Here is a 21,333-nt window from a genome sequence, read left to right as displayed (position 1 = left end):
ACTGTCCTCCTGCCACCAGATTCAGTTACTTCACATTTGAGTATCATTTTTACACTTTTACAATCCTCATTTTCTAGTCAGTTTCTTCTGTAAAAATATGTGAAGTCAACTGACATTAAGTCACATGATAACCTTAGATTCTTTACTCACCCTTGAGTATATATTGAGATATATACAGGTTGTTTCAGTCCATCTCACAGTAAAAATGTAATGTGCTGTAGAACTGCAAATTGTCTTGCAATGAAAACCAGAAAGTAGCAAGAAAAGGCAGAAGTCCTCATTTCTCTGCAACTGCCTTCACAATTGCTTTGCACAGATCTTCCTGATTAGCAGCATGCTAACAGCTGTTAACAATAAAATTACGAATTTGAGATGTTACTTTTGGCATCGATAAAAAGCTAGAGGCTAATACAGACCAAAAAAAGTTTTTAATCTGTTGAAATCATGTTTGGAAATATTCTTATCTAGCAATTGTTGTAATAAGCTACATATTGTTATTAGCAATTCCTCTTCTATGGCTTCATTTTCTTGGTTGTTTAGCTGCACATGGATTCAACTTATTTAGTCCTCAGATTACTTCCAGCTTTACACTTTTTGGTAATATCTGGTGCTATAAGCATTATAGATGGAGAAGAAAAGTTAGTCCAGTTATTCCAATTTTTTTCCTTGTCCCTCCTGTTTCTCTGCATGGTGTCATATATGTATTTGACACAGATAACAGTGACGTTCATTAAGTCACAAATATAGGAGAAACAAGGCATTTGCCGAGATTAGCTATAAAAATGAGGAGACACAGACAGCCGATCACCAATGAGCTGCCAGTCACTGAATTTTCCACAGGGGCTGACCAGCGAGGTGTGTGCTGTAGTCACACCCATCTCAATAGATCTGTCAGCTTTCCCGCTTTTGTTTGAGAATGATATCATGTTTCCTGGGGCGAGCAGTGGAAGACAATGTGAGCCTGCTTTCCTCTAGATACTGCAGGCGGAGTTCAGGAAAGCAGGAATGACATTCCCTGAGCAGGGGAGGGTCTACACTGAGCACAGACACTGAACTGGCTTAACCTTATCCCAGATGATTGTGGGCTTCTCTGGGTGAGTTGCTGTGTAGGCACAAAATCCACTCCACCCTTTTCCAAGGTGAAAACCACTGACTTGGTTCCCATTAGGAGAAATGGCCTTTGATTTAATGTCTTTTTATTTTTAATAGCAGTACTCCATTAGCAGCTAGAGCTAATGATCCAGTTTGGAAGGTGGCATTCAAAGTATACACAAATGCTCACATTTGCACTCTCCACATTCCAGAGCAAATGTTCAATTAAACTGATAAGGAGTTGAATTTAATCCTGCTGGGATTCTACAAACTGGATTGAGTGTCACCACATGGGGTTTTTTTTGGTTTTTTTTTTTTGGTTGTTTATGTCACTGACATTTTAAACTAGCAAAATTATGCTGACGTCTATCCTGAAGTATGGATTCAAATGCCAAGCTTGTGGCTAGGTTCAGCCTGTTGAGTTCTTACCAAAGAAGAGCTCCAAATTTGCTTATTCCTCTAAGGCAAGGAATGAGTGTCACAACTTGCATTTTGCCTCAGAAATGCCTCTGGTATTCTCAGGTGTCCTCAGATGGTCTAGAAATATGCTTGCAGTTTCTCACAGTGAGCTAACTCTCAGAGATGTTCAGGTGTGAGCTTTATTTTATTTATCCTTTATCAATAAAGTACTGGTGAAAACCAGCAACAATTGTCTATTAGTAAAAAAATATATCATCAAATCTCCTTTCCCAAGACAGAATTTTCTATGCTGCAATTTTGTTCTTCCAATAATCTTAGATCCAGTGGCTTTCTTGGAATATGGCTTTTTTTTTTTTTTTTTTTTTTTAATTTAGCTGTTGGACCCATATATGGTAAAAGACTTAAAAGATTATAATAGCCTTTTTAGAAAAAGGTAGCAGTGGAGCAAACCAGTGCAGTAGCATTCAGTTGCTCTCTACCATCTATGTGGATGGCTTCTATGCATTTTCTTTGGGATCAGTAAGTGTTATGGGGAAAAAAACATCTAAATTATCTGTATTATGTGACTAATTTTCATATTTGGAAAGTTGAACAGCTTTTAACATACATCACCAGACACACAAGCACCTTTATAATGCTGTAGGCTTTTCAAAATTACAAGTCAAAATTTTTAGTTGGATTGGAAAGTTCTAACAATTCTGCTTCAAAACTTTTATTTCTCTTTTCAAGTTTAAATTAACCAAAAGAAAACCTGTATTAAGCAGTGGCTAATCCATGCCTGTGACACTGAACAAGAATGTCATTCTTCCCACAATTAAAGGGACTAGGCCTCTGTGAGCATCTTCAAATAGCTGTCAGATCAAAGTGACAGCTGAACTTCAGTGTGTCATGTGGCTGAGTGCTGGAGTTTTGAACTTTCCACAAAGAAATGGAGGAAAAACCACTTCTGACCTTTCAAATATCAAGTATTTCATAACTACAACTGTGAGGTTTTAATATCAGGTATTTGTCACATGACCAGACATTACACTGATGCACAACCTTTCTGACGCCTAAATTATTCAACTAGTAATGTGAATTAGAGGAATTTTAAACAAATTCATATTTTGTTCCTGAAGTGTATGTGATTTGTGAGACACTCAAATTGCAGCTACCTTCCATACTGTTCCTGGTTCACACCTACTGAGATGCAGAGTAGCTCTCAGGAAGCTTGTGTTCCCAAAAGTAATTTCAACAGCTGGGAGTGGTCAGGAGTGAAAAGGCATTACATCAGGACCAAAGGAATCAGCTCTGAAAGGGTGAAATGAAGCCACACCACATTTCTAAATGTTAACATATGCTATTGTTTTAGATGCAATTTTCATATATAGATGCCTGAACATACAGGTACTGTACGGTTTTTATACTTAGTCATAATTAAGATGGGTAGATGACTTTTTTGCTGAATTTTCATTTAAGGGAAAACTGAACTGAAGCTGTAATATTTTGCACAGATTGTCTGGTACCCACAAGATTTTTATCTGGAAGGCTTTACTGTACAAGAGGGAGAATAGAAGTCATAGATACTGACTGTCACTGAACAGCTGTCTCTAGGGCAGGGGAGATGCAGGTGGGCCTTCATGTGCTGACAGTGAGAATTACCTGGGCTGGAAACTGACTCTGTATCAGTCACATGCACAAGCTTGCTTGCCCTAGACCCATCTCTTAAACAAACAAAAAACCCTGTTCAGCTGTCTTGGAAGACCAAGAAGTCATGGAGGTATGAAGGGTAGGCACAGGAGCAATGAAGCAAAATGGATGCACCTACTACTTGTGTGAAACTGATTTAGTTCCCTGACCAGGTCCCTCTGTAAGATCTATCTGGGAGTGGAGGGATGAAAATCTTAGAGAATCTGCAGCAGAGAACTGCCCTCCAAAGACAGTCTCTATCCTGTACTGGGTAGGTTGTATTTGGGATGCTGTTCCACTGTGGTTTCAGTGGAGGCACACAGCAAAGAATAACCCATGTCTAAAAGAGAGAATTTCCTATAAGGAATTTAAAATGGTGAATATTTATATTACCGATTTGATAACTGTTCTCCAACTGTTAAACAAGAGTCATATCCTAAAGAAGTTAAAATGTATCAAAATACATTTTGTAATTCATCGCTTGGAACCATTGATCTCTTTATGATGTAAAGATATTAGTTAGGCATTTGCTATGTTATGAAAGGATTTTTGAAAGATACATTAACAAATGACATTTCTCTTTTCAGAAATGCAAACTTTTTACTTCAAGGCTGGTATTCTTTTCTTGATTGCTATTTATTTTTTTGCGCTGTCAGTGTGACTAATGAAGTGGTTCAGTTAATTTCTCCTTTGGAGTATAACAAACCTTCCTTGACAATGCAATTCTAACTGCACTTCTGATTGTGCTGATGATTTTCCCTTGTGTTATTTCCTGTTCATCGCAGACAAGCAACTGGTCAGGGGCCTTGGCCTCCTTAGTCACAAAATGTGCTTAGCACCAGAAACACCTCCCAGCTACTTTAGTCAGAAAAATCAGTAAGTGGCAAAGTGAGGATGCCCTTCTGTAAAGGCAAGAGCATATTAGAATATGTTCTCCCAGCAGTCAGTGCTCACAGACAGCCAATCTTATGCTTATTTTATGCACTGACTAATTGTTTACCTGTGTTATTTTACCTACTTCAGCTTGGCACACTTGCAGTACAAGTACAAGCTTCATAATGCAACTGACAAGGGCCAGCCTTGTTATGAACATATTTATTTTGATGTGCACATACACTCCTGATGATATGATACCCATATTTTGCTGGCTGCAAATCCAACCAGATGCACCTGGACTACAAGCCTGTCCTACTGGAGCTTTCCCATGTTCTTCAGCCTCTTTCAACATTTTCAGCATTACCTGGCATACTATCAGCTTGTTATTCAAATAGCCATTGGTGCTGCTATGTTGTTTCCCATTTTACTCACTTGTGGTCAACCAGGCCTAAGGAGAAATCATGACAAATCATGTTTTGGTTTTTTTTTGTGTTTTGGTTACACACACACACACACAGAGAAATATATTTCAGCACGGCTTCTCCCCTGGAAACCCCAACAAAGCTGCAGCACTGTTTCTCTTCCAGCTTTTTCATCTTGAAAGGCTGTTTTGACAGGTTGTGAAACAACAGACATGCAGAGAATAAAAGAAGGCAGTGGTATTTCCTTCAGCTGCACCAGAAGTACCCAAAGGCAGATGAGCAGATACCAAGACAGGCAGCCCTTATAGCTTTGAAAATATTTTGTTTTTCAGGCACATGCTCTGGTCTTCCCACTACTGGTAAGTACCATAGTGATAGCTTGTCAGTAATTTTTCATCTCTTATTAGTTTCACAATATCTTCCCCCCACAAATAGTGCCCTATTTCTAAGGGCAAGTGGTCTTGCTATTGGAATGGTGAAGCATCACACAGCTGCACAGTAGCATCATGTAAAACAAAATTACAAGATTCTTTAATAAACAACAAAAAAGGTTTTATTGGGAAACCTGGTTGTTAGCTAATTTATCAGATGTTTTCCAGGAGCATTTCTGTCTTTTTTTTCACCCCTATTGTTCCAGTTCTAGGTTAGAGAATCTTACTCTCTTTGGACAGTAATAACTTCAGCCTTGTTTTCCTGTGGAGGAGTGAGCTGTCAGAAGATAATCTGACTCACTGGGAGAAATTACCTGAGCTGCTGCTATCTTTGCATTCCAGATAACATTTCCAGGACATTTAATGATCACTGAACCCATAAAATGAATTCATGGTTTCAAAGCCCCCCAGATAATTTCCTTTTTTGAGAATGAACAAAAAAATAATATAAGTGTTGAGAGCCCAAGAAAACCCATCCAAAATTGCCAGATTCTGGTTTGGTGCCAGATTCTGGTTCTACTCTTCCTATGAAAATTATGCTCATCAGTTAATGTTTTGGGTTAGTTTCTGACTGGCTTTAATATTAAGTAAGGAGTACTTAATTTTTTTTATTTTTGGAAGAGGAGACCTGTTGATTTGGTCTCTATTTTATTTATTTCTTCATATGTAATTTGCATTGTTTTCAGCCTGATTATCTCACACGTTGTCTAGTTAATTAATTTTTTTTAATCATTGTTTATTCAGTACTTCCCCAAGAATTAATCAAATGCTACACTTCCTCAGCAAAATTGCTTGTGTGCCTGCCATTTATATTTCTAAATAGATTAATTTCATTCTTTTAATCTGATACATGGTTTTATACCAAAAAATAAGACTGGAAAGGGTACAGCTGAAGCTATAACTACAAAACAAGACACAATGAGAAATACTGAGGTTTAGGCTATTTAGCAAGTTGGGTTTGTTCTAAATCAAAACCTTATTATTTCAAGCAGATGGAGTGCTCATTTTTATATTTTAAGAAACTTTCAGGAAGAAGGATTGATGACTTAAAAGTTTGGGACATACATTTTCACCAGTCTCTAAAGTATTTTTAAATCCTGCAGTGAGTGTCATATGCAACTGACTATTTCACTTTCAGCATAACACAAAACTAAGCACACATTCTACTTTTTCCCCACCAATATAGTATCTATATGTTTTACATTCCTGTTTCCAGATGCCTAATAGCAGGAATAATTTGTTTTCCAAGCAATAACAGTAAAAACCAAAAAAAAAAAAAAAAAAAAAAACCAAAAAACACCAAAAAAAACCCAAACTACATAAGCATTACATATTACATCTGTTCTCTGCTTCACATGGTGAAAAATTGAGTGGAATTTACTGTAATTTTCTGTCCTTTCATATTCTCTTAAATAATTAGTACTTTAAAAATATCAGCCTTTCTGCTTACCTCTACAAAAGATCTTCACCTTGATCTGTTACTCCAAATACCAGGAGGAAGACTTCTTCCTTATAGTAATTTCAAGCAATCAGTAATAAAGCTCTACAAATATAAGGAAATAGATATATCTTTAGGTGTGTAATGTCTAAATAGTTTCTTTGCTTCTGCTACCAATCATTATTAACAACTAAAGCCTTCCTCAGAAGTTTGAATTCTCAATACCCCTTGCAAATATGATCTGTATCCATATTATATGGGCTTTGAAGGACAGTGAGGTGTGGTTACCCTGTGATGGAGCTGACAACTCTGGCTGCTTGCTGTGGAAGAGGAGCATAAGCCATTGTGTTGAACATTTTTTCCAAATAACAGATAACTTTGCAAAGGCCTCACGCTAGATAGAAAGTGCCTAGAATTTTCCCATGTTTTCCTAGAGAGAAGACAAGGGTTAACAGTGGAAATCTGGAAGTATATGGACTGTCAGAGGAAAGGACAAATCAAGATTTTTGTTAATTTGTTGATTTTGTTGGTCTAAGAGTTGCTTTGTGTACTATCTGTGGCATTAAACTATCTCAACTCAAGATTGCCACATTTACTCATGAATCCTAGTATCTTGCACCAATAATGACCTAGAGCAGTGATATTTTAATCTCTGTCACAGACTCACTTGCTCTTTGAGTAGAACTATGTCTGGGATATGTTCTAGGGAATTTCTGAGAACTGTTTCTTTGGGCTGACCCTAGCTGAGTTTTGCTGGTGCAATGCAGCACAGAAAATATGATGGCTGTGCCTGTATAAATGGCATTTTGGTAGGGAATAAGAACACATAGACACAGCATGACAAATTTATTCTCTGTCTAGCACAAATTCTGCAGTTGAATATCATAGAATCATAAAATAATTTGAGTTGGAAGGAACCTTTTTAAGGTCATCTAGTTCCAATCTCACTCCTATGGACAGGGACACCTTCATTTAGACCTGGCTGCTCCATCCAGCCTGGCCTTGAACACTTCCAGGGATGAGGCATCCACAACTTCTCTGGATAACCTGTTCTAGCCATTCACCTCCCTCATTATGAAAAATTCCTTCCTTATATCTAAATTGACCCTCCTGTTGTTTCAAGGCATTACCCCTTATTCCATCACTACATGCCCTTGACAAATTCCCTCTCCAACTTTCTTGTAGCCCTTTTAGGAACCGGAAGGTGCTATAAGGTCTCCCTGGAGTCATCTCTTCCCCATGCTGAATAATCCCAACTCTCACAGCCTTTCCTCATAGGAGAGGTGCTCCAGCACTCCATCATCTACATAGCCTCTTGTGCACCTGTTTCTACAGGTCTATGTCCTTCCTGTGTTGGGACCCCAGAGCTGGATGCAGGGTTCCCCTCTTGCCAGACCAGAGGGGCAGAATCCCCTCCCTTGCCCTGCTGGCTGCACTGCTTTGGATGCAGCACAGGATACAATTAGCTCTCTGGGTGGCAGAAATTTGTACTGGAAAAGCTGTGAAATGTACAGCTGAGTGTCACCCAGCAAGGAGGAGGACAATCCTGTAGTTTGGAGTGTGCCAAGAGGAACTGTAAGCCTTTCCCTCCATTTATTTTGCTGTCTGGGCTATAGTCAGTCTCCTGTTATTTAAGCTTCTATAGAGGATGACATTTTCACTGTGCTGGAAAGACCCAAAGCACGGAATCACAGTGTGTGATGTGTCATAAATACTTGGCAATGGGTCTTCTTTGCATAGTATTTTCCATTTACAGCATTAGCCTTCTGCAAGTGCTTTCTCTTCTCAAAATCTATTTGCACACACAGCAAATTGCCTTCCTGATAAGGTCTCTTCTTCGAGGACCAGGGCAGGAGTGAAAGGACTTTTTCAAGGCAGCAGAGAGGAATGTCCCTGTTGCTGAGATAGGCTGTTTCCTGTCTCTATTTTCTGTGCTTTTCTCAGAGCTAAATTCTGTTGCCTTATTTGGTTCTTACATACTCAAAACCTTCATTAACATCTAGGACATGTTTTACCTAAATTTTGCCAGACTAGATAAGTTCCTTTCTAGCAAGAACAGTTGGTTTATTTGAAATTGCATTATCATAAACAGATGCTGTATGAATCCCCACCCAGTGGGGTCAAAGAAAACATTGCTATCACCTCCAAGGCCTTATATTTCTAAAATGAAAAAAAAAAAAAATTCTTTTTTTTTTTTTTTTCCTTTTTCAAATTATATCTGAAGCATAACTTTTATTGGTGCAAAACTTTCAATATTTTCATTTCTGCTTGCAGTATATTCCAGCTATGAAACCTCAGCTGCAAAGTCATGCAAAGTCATACAAGTCATGTTTGACATATAATTCCATACTTACACATAGATATAAATTCCTTTTAGAGGCAGAAAATTCTTTTATGTTTCTCTGGGAAGAAACTCTATCTGTGTTCTCTCTGCCTCATTGAGGTGTCTGGGCTACCCTGTTTGGGCTTTTTGTTTAATATGTCAAAAAGCCACCTATCTTTAGACAGTGAAACAGAACATTATCTGTCCACTGGTGGCTAGATTTTGATTCACCCAGAATATTCTCAAGTTTAAAAAAGCAATATGTCTACTTGTTCTACACCTTTATTGCATGAATTTACAACAAGGAAATAAATATGCAGCAAATGGCCTGAATTTGGTAGAATGTTGCTTTCTATATGGATCAAAGGCAGCATGAAAGCTCGTCCTCAAAATTCGGGCTTCTCCTACTGTTTTTTCTCAGAGTATTAAAAGGTTGAGAAGAAGGGGAGGAAAAAGGTGTTATTTTCACCTTTCACTCTTTGGTGGAAGTCAGAGGAAAGGACAAATACTAGGGAAAATGGAACTGGAGCCCTGGATGACCAGCTGTCCCTCTGAAGAACACCAGCCCTTGGGCCCACACCTTTGTGTTGGAAAGGCAGCTGTAGCTCTGTGCCCTGTGGGTGCCAGGCAGAAAGAATATTTCCCTTCCAGTCTGTAACACTGGGCCTGACTTCATTCATGACCTCAGTCATGTCAAGTCACAGAACTTGAATCCAGATTTGATTCTGAGTTTCGCAAAATTTGCAGAAACCAGGATCTTGCAGTTTGTGATTTTAAGAATATTTTTACCTGACGTGTAATCCTTGCTGATCTAAACTGAAGCTGTTGGCAGTGCTGGTAATTGTTGAGCTATATTGGCCTTTGGCTGATGCATCACATCCATAGTAAAAGTACAAATGTTCCTCATATAAAACTAAGAGCCTTGAGACAAATGTCCCATAAAATTAATTTGGCCTCATTTCTATCATATACCTCTTTAACTTTGTTCAAAGGATGAACATTTGCAACGTGCAGCAGGATGAACTGACTTTACTGACCTGCATGTTTATGCAATATTTACTTTAATGTTTGTTTCAACATTTCCAGAAGGTTTCATTTCTCCATTATGTAACTGCAGATTATCTGGGCTGGCACATGAAAGGGTGGTGGCTGTGGAAGGCTGGCTGGGTGTGGTGAGTGTCAATGTGCTGTCAAGATACTTCAGTCCCCAGAGTGGTTGCTTGCATTGAAAGCAGAGGAGGACCTCCTCCCTTGGCCCAAAGCACTGCAGAGACACAGGGCAAAGAGTGCAGTCAGCACTTCGATCTTTTGACCTTCCTTATCTAAGACTATACCCCTTCCTTCCCATCAGAGAACATTTGGAATCTGACCGGCACTAAATATTAGGTTTCTCTATGTAAATACAAAATATATTTGTATCCAAATCAGGAAAATAGATGTGATGAATAAAAGAAATCAGTTATTCTTCCTGTTTCAGCTGGAAAAAATGTTAGTGTTTCCCTTCTCCTTACCCTGAACTTAAAAAAAAAAAGGGAAACACCTATTATTTGTCAATTGTTCATTATAGGAGAGCTGAATTTCCCTTCAACTATGCACATTAGAACAGCTAAAACTGTGGCACTCTGCTAGAGGATATTTTAATTAGGCTTGTATCACTCATTTTCCAAGAAACTTTCACCTCTATGTGCTTCTGGCAGTCCTATTGATCAAAAGAAGCAATTTTGAGTGATTTATACCTGACATCATTTAACTAGTGGTGCCAACTTGCTCTTTGTTTTTGAATAAGTTGCTTTGTGCCATGGGTCTTGCCAGTGTCTGTTAGGGCTTCAAATATTTAATATGATTGACTATAAAATCATAAAACTCATAAAATTCAGTCCAAATTCATAAAACAGATGCAAAAAAATACCCCAAGTAGTCAAAGTACTACCATCTCCTATACCTGAAGTCATAACTGCTTTACATCAGTTCATATGTACTAAATTCAGGTAAAGGAGATTGAGGAAACACTGTTAAATTGACAACCCGATCATCTACCAATTCTGATACCAGAAAAGCACCATAATTGAGGATTTATGTGCATGTCTAACTGTACATGGATCTATCTGCTATGGTTTTCCTTGGGCTTCTACAACAGCTCTTAAAAGAAATTCAACATATTTGCAAGACTTACAGCCTTTTCTAAGAAGAGCAAATTCCATCTGTTTGTGTCATAAAAAATAAGTCCTCAAGCCATTCTAGCAGAATACTTAATCTGTGTTCATCCAATTCTGCATGAACGCTGTGCACGGCACCAGCCAGAGAAAACCTGAGCACTGGGTGGATGACACAGCTGACCTGGTGATTTGATTGGCCACATCAAATTCTGCAGTAAATTGTTTTTTCATTAGATTTTTTTTTTTTTTAGGTAAAGTAGAAGCAGCACTGGACCTTATACTGATCAATTCCTTCCCTCTGGTGGGCAACTCCGAGACATCGCTTATATGTGTCACTTCCAAATGGCGTTCCCGTGAGTCTATCACGATAGGCCGGGACCAGGAGGATGTGGCAAACCAGCACCGAGAACCACTGGAAGTTAATGAAGATTCCAAGAGAGCAGCAGCCAAAACAGTGGTGTGGAAGAGGGAACAGGCCAGTGAAACTATTGGAGCATATTACTGTGAAGGGAAACTCAAGGAGGAGGTGACAAGGATACATACCACGAAGATGCCGCTGGGAGGTACAGTATGGTGGTCAGATCTGAATTTGCCATGGCACTGCTTGCAGACTGGCAGTACTCCTGGTTGACACAAGTGGGCACAAACATGATCCCAGACCAGGCAAGGCAGTCCTGAGTCAATAAAAATGGACTTGGTTAAAGGCCTTTTTTTTTTTTCTACAGCGCAGAGAACCTGGTTGGTACTAGGTGCTAGTCATTTCCTTGTGGAAGTTAGTCAGACATCTGTAAGTATTCTGCCTGCATCTGGCTACTGCCAGGAAGACAAAGTCAGCAATTAAAGTGGTCTCACTGACCCCACGGAATGACACAGGTGGCAACTCCTGCACTGGGTTTCTTGTATCCCAGACCCTTGATTTCAAACACGCTTCCATTTTAAAAGTTTGACAGGTCTGAGATGTAGATAGCTAAGCATCACTTCTCTATCTATCTTAAGTAAAGATTATTGTTGTTTCTGGGCAACCTGAGCCCAGAAAATAATTGCCTTGCATAAGGTTTAGTAAAACTACAGATCAGCAACACTGGATCTGCATAGTCTGTGTCAGTGTGGGGAAACAAAAAAAAAGACATCCGTCAGCACTGGAAGTCCAGAGGTTTTCCAAAATCTGAGAAGGTTATTCACAAAAATCCACTACAGATTTCACTATTCATTTTATTTTGGTTTTAGGCTATGCACAATAGTAAAAGCAAATGCACGGGGATGTAGTGGGACAAGAAGGTGAGATTTCTAAATTGCATTTCCGTGTGTTCAAAATTTCTCCTGTTTCTGGACATCATTAGACTTCTGGGACAATTTCCAAATCAGAGATCACCATCAACTACAGAAAGGCACAAGAAATTTTGAGCAATTTTCTGCAGCCAATCACATTTTCAAAACTGAAGATAATTTAAAATAGATTTTACTGCACTGCTAATGTTTTGTGCCATGGCAACTGGTCTGCAAGGACGCTTGACAATTTTAATCTTTCTTCATAAGATTTTAGTAAGAGCAATTTTTGTTGTAGGTATCTCCTGAATTTACATAACAAATTTATAAAAGGAAATTTTTTTCATTTGTAAGAGCTGCAGCCAGTGCCTATTATTATTTCTTTGAACATGAGCAGGTTGGAAGCAAGCTAAGTAGGACATACACATTTTTCTTTGGCTTATGTTTTCTCTGACCAAATTTGGTTTTTGAAGGGTTGGATTGGTCACCAAGATCTGCAGATGCAGGCTGACAACTCCATTGTTTCAAAGGAGGGTGCAGTGAGGAGGAGATAAGATAATAGTCATGGAATGTCAATGTGACCCTGCCTGTGGCAGTCTGCCAGCAAGCTGAGCACATTTCTAGCTGTTGTAGAGAAACATGCCTGGGGGGAAGAATGTCTTCTGAATCCATCAGTTCTTTCCATTTGATATCTGTGGGCCTAGAAGCAGAGAATTTTAAGTAACCAAATTCTGAAGTCTTCTTATGTGACAGATATTGCTCTAAACAGAGGTATCATTCACACCAGTAGCTGGTAGGTTTCTTGAATTAATTTCTAGGCTTGAATACCCTTCTCAGATTTTCTCTGCAAAAGTTTTCACTAACGAAATTCAAACTAGCAAGTCCTCAGTGAAAGCATATAATCTAATCAGATTAAATGGGTGAGAGAGGGGTACATCAGAAATTCTCATAGCTATTAAAGTGCACAGAAAGTGGAGAAAGAGGTTAAGGAAAGATTGTGGGGTTTGGCAAAGCATATGTATCTGGAAAAAAAACCTTTTTCTGCTTAACTGTTGTTGTCTTCATAATTTTTAAAGGCAAAATATGTTTTTCAACAGCAAAAATTGAGTTGAAATTTGTAGTTTCCCATTGGAGACACCAAAGTCAAAGGAAGAAGCAGTAGTTCTAGAAACCCAGCCACTCTTTTGCATCCTCCTGGAAAGAAGCTGGGGAAACACTCACTAAGCATTAATAATTTGGTAGCCCTCTGACTCAGTGGGAACTCCCATCTCCCTGATTATATACCTGTTATCAAATATGAACATACAGTGAAGAATTTTGCTGTGTAGTATAGAAACAGGTTCATTTTCCTGATTTATTTTACCATCTGCTATTCTGAAAGTAACAAGTCCATTCTCCTGAATTCTTTATACTGAAACATTCTAGTTACACATGTGATATTCATACATGCAATGTGAGGGAACAGTTTATGCTTTATCTTCTTATGGGGATTGATCCTTATTCTGTATAAGTACACATCTCTACAATAAAACACCACAGTGTTCTCCTTCTAGTCAAATACAATTTATTCAATTTCTATACACAATAAATGTTTATTTTCATATATGTAATTGAGTTTTCCCCACAGAAACTCAACCACAGAGCTGTCAAAGGGACAATAATGGAAATGCTAGCAGTGGACCAATATGGCACTTGTCCTGCAGCTCAGTTCATTATGTCTCTATAAGGAATTGGCACACATGAGATGTGAAATCATGAAATACACGTCGCAATCTAAAAATACACTGGAGCTGAGCCCAACAGGGAGTGTGCATTCCTTTCCATTGCAACAATACCCTGTAGAAAAGTCTTGTGGTTTAGCCTAACATGCAAAGAAAAGTAGATTGGAATAAAAAAGGTCAATATCTTCTTAAAACAATTAGCATTGTCTCACTAAATTTGGTCCAGAAAGGACTGCAACTAAACCCCTTAGGATCATTTGTAGTTAACCATAAATTTTTTTCAAAAGCTGTTGGATTATTTTTTTTTCTTAAATAGATAATGATTTTTCACCATGCATTTGTTACTAATAAATAACTTCTAACTTGGGAGCTGACAGTAAGTTGGAATTGCTTTCAGGTTTTGCTGCCTGTTTCTAATGAAACTTAGTTCATTATTCTTTATTAGTATTTTCTGTTTTTCTAAGATGTAAGTGTAGATACCAGTGTTTAGGTAAATGCATGTACTTAGTGTGAAGCAGGAAGACTCCTGCTGAAATCAATTGTATATAACTTACAAAGGAATACAAATGTGTGGCAGAGTCTCAGAGCGTAACCACTAGAACTGTGCAGGAGATGGAAATTCCATTCTGCAAAGGATTGTGTGTTTTCTATAGTTTTCCTGTTTTCAACTGTAAATGAAACATTAAAATATTAAAATTTTCAAGGAAATAATATCCTAGGAGAGAAGCTGGCTTGGATTGATAAAAATGTCTTCATTCTTGCTCAAATTTTCGTTCTTTAATTTTACATCATGTGATACAAACATTTTGATTTTTAATTCAAATTCTATTTTGTAATGAAAATATCAAAGTGTTCTTTCTTTTATTGCAAGAATATCATCCTTTTTACTCCTTCAGATTTTGCAAAATAATGTTGTGGAGGTATTGACAGAATATCTGCCTCATACAAACTTTAATATAGCATCTGTCTGCTCATTTTTTGCAGCTCTGTTACATATAAAATATGACAGAAAGTTACTTAATAATTTTTTTCTCTGCTTTCTGATCCTCTCTCCATGCATTTCTTTCCCACCAAATTTTAGCCAGCCATAAGCTCCAAATTCTTTTTCTCGAACTGTTGGTATGAACCAAAGGATATTTTATTGACAGTTTTGTAAAAATGAACCAAGAAAGGAGGCATGATTATAGATAAAGGGCAATTTTTAAAATTAATAAGTTGTCTAACAGTTTGCATTAACTTGTATCTATGTTCCTTTAAAAAATATTTGCTGTGAAATAAACATTTTCTGTGAAAATATTTGCTGTGAAATGGAACCTCTGAAAATGCAGAGTTTCTAGGATCATGAATGGGTCTTCAAGGATTCCTTTCAGCTGAAACTCTGACTTTATGTCAGAAAAGTCCCACTCACCTGGCTGGGGAGGCAGGTGGCAGCAGAAGGAAAAACAAAGGTAGATGGACTTGCATGGAGGAACTTGCATAGGTGGAACCCTTAGGGCTAAAAAACTTCAAATCTAGAAAGAGCAAAGGGATTGGTTTAAATCAATGCATCATTCCTCTGAGTGCTCTAAAAGGGAAAGTAGAAAGGTATCAAATTCTCTGTCAGGTAAGGAGCTTGATAGTTAGGATGTCTAATAATTTGGCTGATTCTGGAAGAGGTTTTTTTTTCCACAGAACATATAAACAATAGTATGGCATAAATCCTCAGAGCTAAAAATGGCCTGAAAACCTGAATTTGTCATCAAAACACTTCACAACTTTCCCTTTGAATTTTCCAAGTAAATGAAAGGAAGCATCCTTAACTTCTAACTTGTTTCAATGTAATATGGTAATTAAAATTACCATTTCACTAGTTTCATTTAAACTAAATTGCCATTTCAAGAAAGACATATTTCTTGAGTTTTTTCTGTCCCTGCCCCATTTATCTTGTGATGTACTGATGAGAAATAGACAGAAATGTTGGGAAAATAATTTTATTTACTGCTTTCTGTGTTGTTTAAATCAAGATCTACAAACAAACGTATAAAAGTTCCTTTCTGTTTAAGCAAGAAAATGAATTTCAATTTCCCTGCTGGAAAACTGGCTAATCTCTACCAGTCTCTCACATAGAATTTTTATTTTCACTAAGCCATATTTTCAGGTGAGACTATTTTGGTAAAAGTTCCACAGCCAGTGAATATGATTTTTTCCTTTGGTTCTAAGTGTAACCCAACACTCTCTCTATTTCCAGAATTTGGTGAACTAACACAAACACAGACCTACTACATCCTACCTCACCTCCTCCCAGCCCTGAATGATTGTGGTCTCCTGAACTATCCACAGTTCTGCATTATAAAGCTTAAGTAGAAGAGAACTTAAATCACCTTAGGTATTTATTTGCCAGTGACGTCTTGTTCCCTACAATAAAATTTCCAGTACTTTTTCCAGTCTGCTTTAAAAAATGTCTTAAGAGATGAAGGAACTTTGGAATGTGTTTCACATTGGAGTTCCTGGTTAGAAACTGTTTCCAGTCAGCCAGAAGCCAATTATTTTTTTCATGCCTCAGATTCTAGTGGCATTCTGTTGTTTTGGGGTATAGGCAAGTCCTCTGTCTTGGCCAAAACATAGGCTGAGGCTGCTGATGGTAGAGAATCACTTTATTCTCTAAAGAAATTGAGGTGTCAAAATGTGAGTGAGGCTCATGCTGCAAGCCATTCTGAGCTATCAGGGCAGAGGCCAGATAGAGACAGTAACTGCTGTCTCTATTAAATAGTAAATAGTAAATAGTAAATAGTAACTGCTATTTATCACATACTTCTGTTTTCAGCTTCCTTCCACCCAGTGGCATTGACTGTTACAGCAAATAAGGGAGAGCATGTGAACATCTCCTTCATCAGAATGGCATCAAAAGAGGAAGATGCAGTGATCTACAAGAATGGTATTCAATCTTTCTTGTCTTTTCTCTTTCTGCTATAATTATTTTAGCTGAGGGCCAAGTAAGTCTTTTAAAGTTATGGCTGCTGATGCCCATGCTATGCAGCTGTAGCAGGCGCTATTCCTCATACATTTAGTGTTTCCTAAAGGGGTGATTTTCCGTATTCAATATGTTCATCTGACCTGTTTCTCTTCCACCAGAATGTCCAATCCTCTGTTTATGTCTCTGCTTTGTTTTTTGTTTTAATTTTTTATTTCCTTCTACATCCCTTCATGTATTTGCCTGGTTGTTTTCAGGTTGTTTGTTTTTCTTTCTGGGCCACTGTGAAAACCCAGTTAGAGTATCTTTCATTGCATTTCTGCAGTTTTTCAAGTGATACTTTGAATTCTTCAGAATTCTTACCTTCCATGATGACCTTCAAGCTAAGAAATTAATCACCAGTACTCTGCTATTAGAAAGAAAAAATGTAAAAAAATCTAGTCCTTATTTCATTCAACTACAAAAGTTAGTCAGATTGTAAATTTTGTAATTTTGTAACACCAACTCTTCTATCTAGCATGGCACCTAAATGACAGGTAATCACTGTTCAGCTGTGTGTTGCTCCTGCTTGATGCTTAGAAATATGTGCAGGTTGCTATCTACCTTCTGTAGAAAAATACTAAAAACAGAGGGCACTGTAACTCACAGTGCCTTCATAGTCAAATTGTTAAATCACAACAAATGATGATTGTGGGAAGCACATGTAATGATCTGCTCCATCTTTGACAGTATAGCTTACAGTGAGCCACCAGGAAACAGGGAGTAAATAGAGCAGGATGAGGTAAAGAAGTGTCAATACACTGCCAAAGAACTCATGCAGCCTCAACCCCTTTTACTGATTAGCTGGAGCACTTCAAGAGGCTGGAAGAGTTAAATAGGTAAAAGTTGTCTTTTAAAGAGGCAAAGTAGCCTTTCACAAACACCTGTTTCTTTGCATTTCAGAGACTCAGCTACCTTAGGGCACAGCAGACAAGCTTGCCATCAGTTGTCATTACAGGTCCCTAGGAAAACTTTGTGATCTTCTATCACCAGTTTCTCAGAAAATAACCAGATGGGATGTTGGAGCAGGACTGCTTACATCATGGTACGCCCTTAGCTGTGATTTGATCTGGAAATTCAGTAAAAAAAACTCAGGTTGTCTCTGGATGGTAGGTCAAGTTTTTCAGCTGAGGTTGATGTTGAAACAACATTTCTGAGAAGTCCTCGTACAGCAGCTGGAAATGAAGAGAAAAGGCTTCTCTTACTATATTTAGCTGTTGCAGTTTTTCACTTCAGTTGTTTCAGGTACTGCTTCCCCCTTACAGAATCTCACAATGGCTGTCTAGACAATGAAATGGTTCTGCTAAACAGGGTTGCTTTAAGACATTGGCATAACATCTTGGAAAACAAGTCATAAGAACATAAGTCTTGCTTAACAGACTGTAAGCATAAGGCTTTCTTAATGCTTTGTTGTCAAGTTTGTTATGCAGCTTGTAACTCTAAAGATACTAGAAAATGCCTCCATATTTTCAAAACAAATCCCTTTAATTATTTGTTCTTTTAATTTGGCCCTGTTTTCATGGAGAATGTTTGTCATGTTCTGTCATGGACTAAAGTGACCCACTGTCACAGTCTTTCTGCTGCTTTGATTATGGTGCTTAGCAAAGTTTTACATTTCTAGGCCGCCTGAAATTTGACAACAGTCATATTGATAGTATATGTGTGGTCAGAGACAGCAGAGGTCCTGCCTGATGCCGTTTACCTTCTAAATAATTTAAGAAAAGTGAAAAAAGGGAAAAAGTTGTTGCATTTTCAGTGTGACTGTAAGGGAATGTAGAAGATGAGTTCACTTTGATTCATGAGAGTACCATTGGTAATAGTCTTTCAGCCATTTGAGCTTGTGAATCAGAGCAGGATCAGATTGTCTGGGTTGTTAATGTGAGCAAGTGGGGATTTGCAGCCAGGAGAAGAGAAGTCCAGAGGGACACTTCTATAGCAGCCTTCCAGTACTAATGGGAGCTGAAGGAAACATAGAGTGGGACTTCTGACAGCGACAGGACAATGGGGAATGGCTTTAATTTGAAAAAAGGGTGTGTTTAGATCAGGTACAAAAAAGACACTTTTATATGTGAGCATAGTAAATTGCTGGAACAGGCTGTCCATAGAGGTGTTGGTTGCTCCATTCCTGGAAGTGTTCAAGGCCAGGCTGGATGGGATCCTGAGAAACCTGATGCAAGGTGTCCCTGCCCATGGCATGGGGTTCAAAACTGGATGATCTTTCAGGGTCCTTCCAACCCAAACTATTTTAGTGAGTGTCACACAGACATGCAGTGGTCACAAAATCACAGCTGTGCTATGTGGGTTATATTGGTGGATGACTTTGTTTGTACAGTGTGGATGAGCATGTGCACAAATATTTCAGTGAGATCTAGATGGACCTGGCATCAACCTACTGCAGCAGCCTTGCTCTAACAGACTGGAGTGAAAAGACTCCTGGGGGTCCTGAAGTTCAATGGATGCAGCTTCTCTTTGACAGCAACCAGTGTTCAAATGTTATTACTTGGTGATCCAGAGGGAGGGAAGAAGACCAAATACTATTGCCTTATTTAGCAAACATGTATGACCAAGCACAACAAACTTAGAATAAAATAAAAATGGTCTGTAGAGAAAAAACCTGGAAGAAACAAAAAGGTGTTAAATCTGGGAAGAAAGATAAAGCTATGCTGAGTTCTTCCTGCTTTCATCTCCTAAGTAAATCTTTGTGCTAGTCAGACTGAATTGGACCTGGTTAGCATTTGCTCTTCAACTCCAGCCACCCTAGAATCCTTGTGGATTGTTATCCCTTACTTCAGAAAAGACCAAGAAACAAGATGAACACTTTTAACCCCTAAGCTCTTATCAAAGCTGAATGTGAAGTTGTTTGTCCTGTTTATCTACTAAATCTCTTCAAGATTTCTCTTCCTTTTTACTTGCACTTCTCCAATTATGGAAAACCAGTGTATCTAGAGTTGTTAGAAAATTCATAATTAATAAAGAAAAAAATTCTGCTGCTTAGCTTGCCCCAACTGTCCTTCAGTAACCCATGCAAGCTCATTTCTTTATTTTGAGGGTGAATGACATCTGTCTGTGGTATCTGTGTGCTCCTTCCTCAGGCTCCTTCATCCACTCTGTGCCCAGGCATGAAGTGCCAGGAGAGCTGGAAGTCTCCTATCCTCAAGTTCAACCACAGGATGCAGGGGTTTACTCTGCCAGATATATAGGAGGAAACCTTTTTACTTCTGCTTACACGAGGCTTATTGTAAGACGTAAGTTCCATTAATGTGTGGGGATGATTAATAGTTAAAAGTCAAAATTAACCTGAAATGAAACATATTGTGCCCAAATAAGGACCAAAATCTTTCTTGACACTTGCTGCTATCAGATTATGTCAGAAGAAAGTTTTACCCAAGGGCCTTTGGTACAAGCTGATATTGATGTCAACAATGAGAGAAAAAACCATCCCATCAGATTTAAGCTGAGCTCATCTTAGCTCTTGCCAGGACAGCTAGCTCTTTTGTCAGCATCTCAGCTTTTTAAACCCACAAATTAATAAAGGAGGTAATGCTTCACTGGGTCTCCCTGTTCTCTGTGGTGGGTTATGTCCAAACCACTCAACCTAAGGTTCATAATCTTTAGCATACGGTATGATAACTTCACAAGCTACCTTAGTTTTAGTTAGCTCTTAAGGTTCACTTCCTACTGGATGAAAGAATGAGTTGGGATGTTTTGCAATATGTATTTTATATACTTTGCTGCTCATGCTGCTATGTCCATCAGATATAAAGAAAACTCTATTCTGTTAACTTGGACAAAAATATAAAATTGATGTGAAAAAATAGATAGCTGTTCAAATATCTCACATTGTAGAGAAAATATTTATGATGGTAACACACATTTCATTCATGAATATCAATGCGATAGTTCCAGGTGTAGTGAATAAATAAATCTAATGCCCCAAATTTGGATTTTGAACTTACTGCTACCTTGCTAACAGCAATGGTCCAGTTGGCTGGTGTGTGGGGTTCCATATAGACTGTAGTTTTAGGTATTTTGCTGTTTGCTCTAAAAAGAATATTACAACTTGAAGGGTTAGTAAATAAGACAACAACAAATATGTCATTATATTTTTCCACAAAAGGATGTGAAGCTGAGAAATGGGGCCCTTCCTGTAGCTTCCACTGCCCTTCCTGCACAAACAATGGCATTTGTCATGAAGATACTGGGGAATGCATCTGTCCTCCAGGTTTTATGGGAAAAACATGTGAGAAAGGTAAGTAAATAGTATTTTCAGCAATTGCTTATTAATTTGTTCTCAGTAAGAGAAATTGGCATATTATTGAGGGAAGCATCATATGCAGTGCCTGGTTTTACTCTTGAAAGCTGCAGCCTTTACAGCTAGTGCTAGAGACAGGACAGAGTTGGGTGAGATTAATCCTGAATTCTGTTCTGGCTGTTGTTTCAGCTGTGGTTTAATTTCTCTCTTTCTCTCTTCTCCTAGTAGAGATTATTTTGCTAGGGATGATGAATGTTTCCAACACTTCATGATCAATAT

The 21,333-nt window shown here is 38.2% G+C and overlaps 1 protein-coding gene across 4 annotated transcripts in view; it reads left to right on the top strand.

The window, feature by feature from the left end:
• TEK (TEK receptor tyrosine kinase) overlaps positions 1–21,333 on the top strand; it is a 38,887-nt gene that overhangs the window by 1,051 nt on the left and 16,503 nt on the right. For all 4 annotated transcript variants that reach the window (XM_041401119.1, XM_041401121.1, XM_041401118.1 and 1 more), the window contains exons 2-5: positions 11,078–11,389; positions 16,617–16,727; positions 19,895–20,047; positions 20,920–21,051. In XM_041401119.1, coding sequence (XP_041257053.1) covers positions 11,078–11,389; positions 16,617–16,727; positions 19,895–20,047; positions 20,920–21,051 — 708 coding nt within the window. The remainder of the gene's footprint in view (positions 1–11,077; positions 11,390–16,616; positions 16,728–19,894; positions 20,048–20,919; positions 21,052–21,333) is intronic.

Source organism: Onychostruthus taczanowskii, unplaced genomic scaffold (genome assembly GCF_017590055.1).
Source record: "Onychostruthus taczanowskii isolate IOZ18803 unplaced genomic scaffold, ASM1759005v1 scaffold185, whole genome shotgun sequence".
Lineage (NCBI taxonomy): Eukaryota > Metazoa > Chordata > Aves > Passeriformes > Passeridae > Onychostruthus > Onychostruthus taczanowskii.
This window is presented reverse-complemented; position numbering and strand designations above follow the sequence as displayed.